The 5,000-nt window shown below is 44.7% G+C and overlaps 1 protein-coding gene across 1 annotated transcript in view; it reads right to left on the reverse strand.

Annotated features, from left to right (window-relative positions):
- Positions 1-5,000, reverse strand: part of LOC138969674 (CD109 antigen-like) — a 106,023-nt gene that overhangs the window by 63,983 nt on the left and 37,040 nt on the right. The window contains exons 12-18 of the mRNA XM_070342533.1: positions 4,577-4,720; positions 4,109-4,339; positions 3,376-3,474; positions 2,857-2,919; positions 2,168-2,359; positions 754-903; positions 224-322 (exon numbers count right to left, since the gene is read on the reverse strand). Of these exons, the coding sequence (XP_070198634.1) occupies positions 224-322; positions 754-903; positions 2,168-2,359; positions 2,857-2,919; positions 3,376-3,474; positions 4,109-4,339; positions 4,577-4,720 (978 nt within the window). The remainder of the gene's footprint in view (positions 1-223; positions 323-753; positions 904-2,167; positions 2,360-2,856; positions 2,920-3,375; positions 3,475-4,108; positions 4,340-4,576; positions 4,721-5,000) is intronic.

Consider the following 5,000-nt stretch of genomic DNA (forward strand, 5'->3'; position numbering starts at 1 on the left):
ACGAGTATACGGTCTTGCTGAAAAATGGCATTGCGTTCAGTTTCATTCTGTGAGTTCGACAGCTACTTGACTAAATATTGTATTTTCGCCTTACGCGACTTGTTTTTTTATCTGGCTGGTAATATGCCTATAAATATAACCTAACTGAAGTATTCCTTGAGCGGGGAAATAGCTCAGTCGGTAGGGAGGGGGGGGAGGGAATAATTATGTCTTTTCAACCTACATTCAGTGTGTCTTTCACAGTGACTTCACTCAGAGACAGTGCGAAGGTGGAGTCGATGGGCTTCTTCCCCCTGTCATACGATCCAATGGCTGTCGACACCTGCACACAACAATCTGAACGTAAAGGTGTTTGACCAGCAGCAAGAACAAGCAACAAACATCGTTTGAACATCACAAAATAATGTTCCTTCATGCTCTCCTCGCAAGTACCATGACAGAGGAAGGTGAAATATCAGATACCTCGTCGGGCGTGCTAGTCAGTGCCAGACTACAAAACCTTACCTGGTCGGGCGTGATGTCATTGCCGGTCTACAAAACCTTACCTCGTCGGGCGTGATGCCATTGCCGGTCTACAAAACCTTACCTCGTCGGGCGTGATGCCCTTGCCGGTCTACAAAACCTGACCTGGTCGGGCGTGATGTCATTGCCGGACTATAAACACCTTACCTCGTCGGGCGTGATGTCATTGCCGGACTATAAACACCTTACCTCGTCGGGCGTGATGTCATTACCGGACTACAAACACCTTACCTCGTCGGGCGTGATGTCATTGCCAGACTTGAGGAGGAGCACACTCTGGTCCACGGTCAGCAGGTTGACCAGCGAGTGAGGGTCAGCGCTGACCGTCACTGTCAGGTTGGCGTGAGGCTCGGACATGTTGGTGGACATCTCCACGGACACCTGATGACAGGAAGTGACAGATCAGTGACCGCGCTCCCCATATCAAGAACCGGTTTGTGTTCAATATACGATGTTCGGAAAGAACTCTTTCAATTTATGTTATTGGTCGTGGAATTGTTGCTTTTCTTTGCTTCCATGGGAACACTGAGGTGAGCCTGCAATGTCACGTGTAGTTTGACTCAATGTTTCCATGGAAAAAGCAAGGACAATCAATGTCACGTGTAGTTTGACTCAATGTTTCCATGGAAAAAGCAAGGACAATCAATGTCACGTGTAGTTTGACTCAATGTTTCCATGGAAAAAGCAAGGACAATCAATGTCACGTGTAGTTTGACTCAATGTTTCCATGGAAAAAGCAAGGACAATCAATGTCACGTGTATAGTTTGACTCAATGTTTCCATGGAAAAAGCAAGGACAATCAATGTCACGTGTAGTTTGACTCAATGTTTCCATGGAAAAAGCAACTCTTCCACGACCAATTCCCACCGTCTATTGCAAATACATCACTTGCGTAGATTCTGACGAGACAATGTCTCGCCGAGCGCGAGAGCGTCGCCCATTGCATGCTCGGACAGTGCTTTGTACAACATACACGAAGGTCAAAATATAATGAGGCTTGCTGCTGAGGTAACGTTATGCCGGTTTCTTTATTCCACATCGCATCTGCTTGTATAATTTTACGTTTTCAACCGTGGAAAAGACCTAAGACAAGGCTGGCAAATGCGTTGTACCATAAACCGGTCACTGCGATACGCAAAAGAGTCAAACCAAGTCCAAAACACAGCGATTGCATTTCATTTGCCAGGAAGACACCGGCAAAAGCAATTATCAACCGAAATGCTTGACCAGTTGCCTATTTCGTGCCTGTTTTCTTTAAAAAGAGCTTTACCTGTGAAATACTAGAGATATGGTCCGTTAACGCGAGACCTGAATACATATTACTCTTCTGCCACGAACCAAGCTATTTTATCTGATAGTCTTGGATAGTGATCATCCGCCCAGAAGATGGCTTCCACACTTTCAGAATATCATGCTTGTATGTCAGGAAAACGTGTTTAACATTACTTTCATTAAAGCTTGGGCTTCCCTTGCCACCAGTACGACTGAGGGGGACAAACAGAAAAATAATCTTGAGGGGGGCAAACGGAAAAACATCTTAAGGGGGAAACAAAACAAAAATCTATCTTTGCTGTTTGTTACTGTTGGTGTGTGTGACTGGGCGCATTTAGGCTTGAATGGTTTAGGTTTTACTGCAGTTCAGACCTCATTTTCAAAAATTCCGTCTATGTTGAAGGCAATGCTGTCCGGGACGATTTCCAGATCTGGCCTGACGTAGTAGGCCATCATGTGAGCTGTGGGCACCATCTTTGTGGTCAAGGGCACGTCAAAGGTCACCACATGTTGACCTTGTGTGTCGATGACCTTGGATTCGCACACGATACCTCTTGAGAGTATCTGACAAAGAAAACCGACAGGTAACCTTAGATGCTGTGTTTTGTGGAACGTAGAATTAAGCTAAAGTCTAGCAAACAAGAATACGCAAACAGACAAAAACACATTTACACATATAAACAACCTATGATTGGAGTCATTACATATGAAGAGTACGTTTCATTTCGCATACACAAGGATATGGCAAAGCACCCAGCACTCATATGCGAGGCGGAACAAACATATGTGTGTCTATAAAGCTTGACAGATTGGCTACAGATTGGTTGTACAATGTCACGCTAGAAATATGTCGAATGTGCAAACAAAGAACTAGAAGAGAGTATTACTCGGCAAACGTGCAGTGCTGACGTTGACACTTTACTGGGGGGTGTTTGGTAATAGAAGAGAAACGAGTTTTCCCAGGTGATTGAAAAATGAGGCCGCCGAAGTGCAGCCTCAGTTTTTAAGGAGGTCAAGGCTTGCGATAAAGTGCAAAGAATGTTCAAAATATGATGACGTACCAGATACCAAAGACGAGTTATAGGCTCGGTGGCCCTGGCTTCCATCCTTGCAGTTTGGCCACTCTGTAAATTGTGTCCACAGTTAGAGTGCCGTAAGAAAGCAAATTACATTGGTAGAGGTGTGCATGAACTGGGGTACTGTGTGTGTGTGTGTGTGTTTGTGTGTGTGTTTGTGTGTGTGTGGGTGTGTATGTGTGTGTGTTTTGTGTGTGTGACCGTGTGTGTGTGTGTGTGTGTGTGTGATGTGTGTGTGCTTGTGTGTGTGTGTGTGAGTGCTTGTGTGTGTGTGTGTATGTGTGTGTGTGTGTGTGTGTTCTGTGCGTGTGACCGCGCGCGCGCGTGTGTGTGTGTGTGTTCGTGTGTATGTGATGTGTGTGTGTGTGTGTGGGTATGTGTGTGTGTGCGCGCGCGCGTGTGTGTGTGTGCGTGCGCGCGTGTCTGTGTATGTATGTATGTGTGTGTGTGTGTGTATGTGTGTGTGTGTGTGTGTGTGTGTGTGCGCACATCCAATTCATATACCTTGAGATCCCTGTCGAGCATAGAGAGCTGAAGATAATTATCACTGATGGAAAACATCTGGCTGATGCGTTTGGTGTCAGTAAGGCCTTTGAAAACCACCTGAAATGCACACACAACCATTTCAACCACTGCAACCACTTACACTATAAGGGAAAGTTTTCGCCCCTAGAGTTGCTTCTTTGGCCAAACAAAATTACTGTTAAATACGTCAAGTGCGCAACAGATAATATTGGGACAAAAGGATTTCACGTTATTATACTTCTTTACCAGAGAACGTTGGGCTTTGACATGCATGTTCAGTCCTTCAAATGATCATACCGTATATTAAATGGCAACTAGAATGTATTATCTTTACAGTTTTCAGTAATAATCCAGTTAGATAGTGACACAGACATGCAACAAAAAACAGTGTATATTTGAGTCTTCTGCTTTTTTAATTGTTAGTATTTAGCCTAAATCCATGTCACAAACTTTGGTTTCCATGTTACGAAACTGATGTACTTTGAAACCCTTGTAATGAACTGAACGTAGACAAGCAAAATGTGCAAGTATTTCTAATTCTTTCTCTGCAGGACAATGCTATATTGATATGAAACCAGTATTTAATAATGAAGTCAATTTGTATGGTTAAAATGTCTCAGTTAAAGTACAGAAATACCATCCTCGTAACATGGTTTCTACTGGCACACAGCTCTGGAGAAAAAACCCACATAAACAAAAAAACAAAAAATACCGTGACATCTAAACTGGTGGCGTTGGCTGGGATGTCCAGATCCATCTTGACCACTCCTGATGCAGGCACTTGGACGTCTTGAACGGGTAGTGGGTATGTACCCCTGAACTCAGACACACCGCACAAAAACGTGTTGTCGCAAGGGATGACATAGTGAGCAGTCACGAACATGGACATTCTATTGTTGCTTTCACCAACAATCGGGCTGTCGTCTATCATGGACGCTAGTGCCTGCAGATACAACAGACAAGACGGAAGTGAAGGGAGGGGAGGGGGGTTGTGTGTGTGTGTGTGTGTGTGTGTGTGTGTGTGTGTGTGTGTGTGTGTGTGTATGTGTGTGTGCGTGCGTGCAGGCTTGCTAGTGTTATGTGTGTATGTGTGCGTGCAAACGTGCGTGCGTGCGTTTATTTACGTGCGTGCTTGAGTATGTGAGTGCGTGCGTGTGTGAGTTTGTGTGAAGTGACTCACGAAGACTCTGAAGGGCAGGCCAGGTTTGAAGACCCCTGGAGTGTTGTCAAGGATACGGACTTTGTAGGGTGTAGAGTGATACGTCACCACCGCTGACCCCTTCAGTGTGACGTCAGTCAGGTTCTCTTTCACAGACGCGGTCACCTAAAATGCCCAATGTAGATTATTTATTAAGTAAAAAAAAAGAAAAGTTTTTATAAAGGGTCGGGAGGAAAACAAGTGGATCGGTCGGGCCTTATTAGGATCCAAACATAACCCTGCAGTGAACATGAAATTTGACTATTAGTCAGTCGGCTGAGGACCGTTTAGGTTACTTTTTGGCGTCACGTTAGCAAACACATTTTTACACCCCCGGTATAGGGGTGTGTATAGGATTCGGTCGATGTGTTTGTTTGTTTGTGTTCGCATATAGATCTCAAGAATG

This window comes from Littorina saxatilis, linkage group LG6, assembly GCF_037325665.1.
Source record: "Littorina saxatilis isolate snail1 linkage group LG6, US_GU_Lsax_2.0, whole genome shotgun sequence".
Lineage (NCBI taxonomy): Eukaryota > Metazoa > Mollusca > Gastropoda > Littorinimorpha > Littorinidae > Littorina > Littorina saxatilis.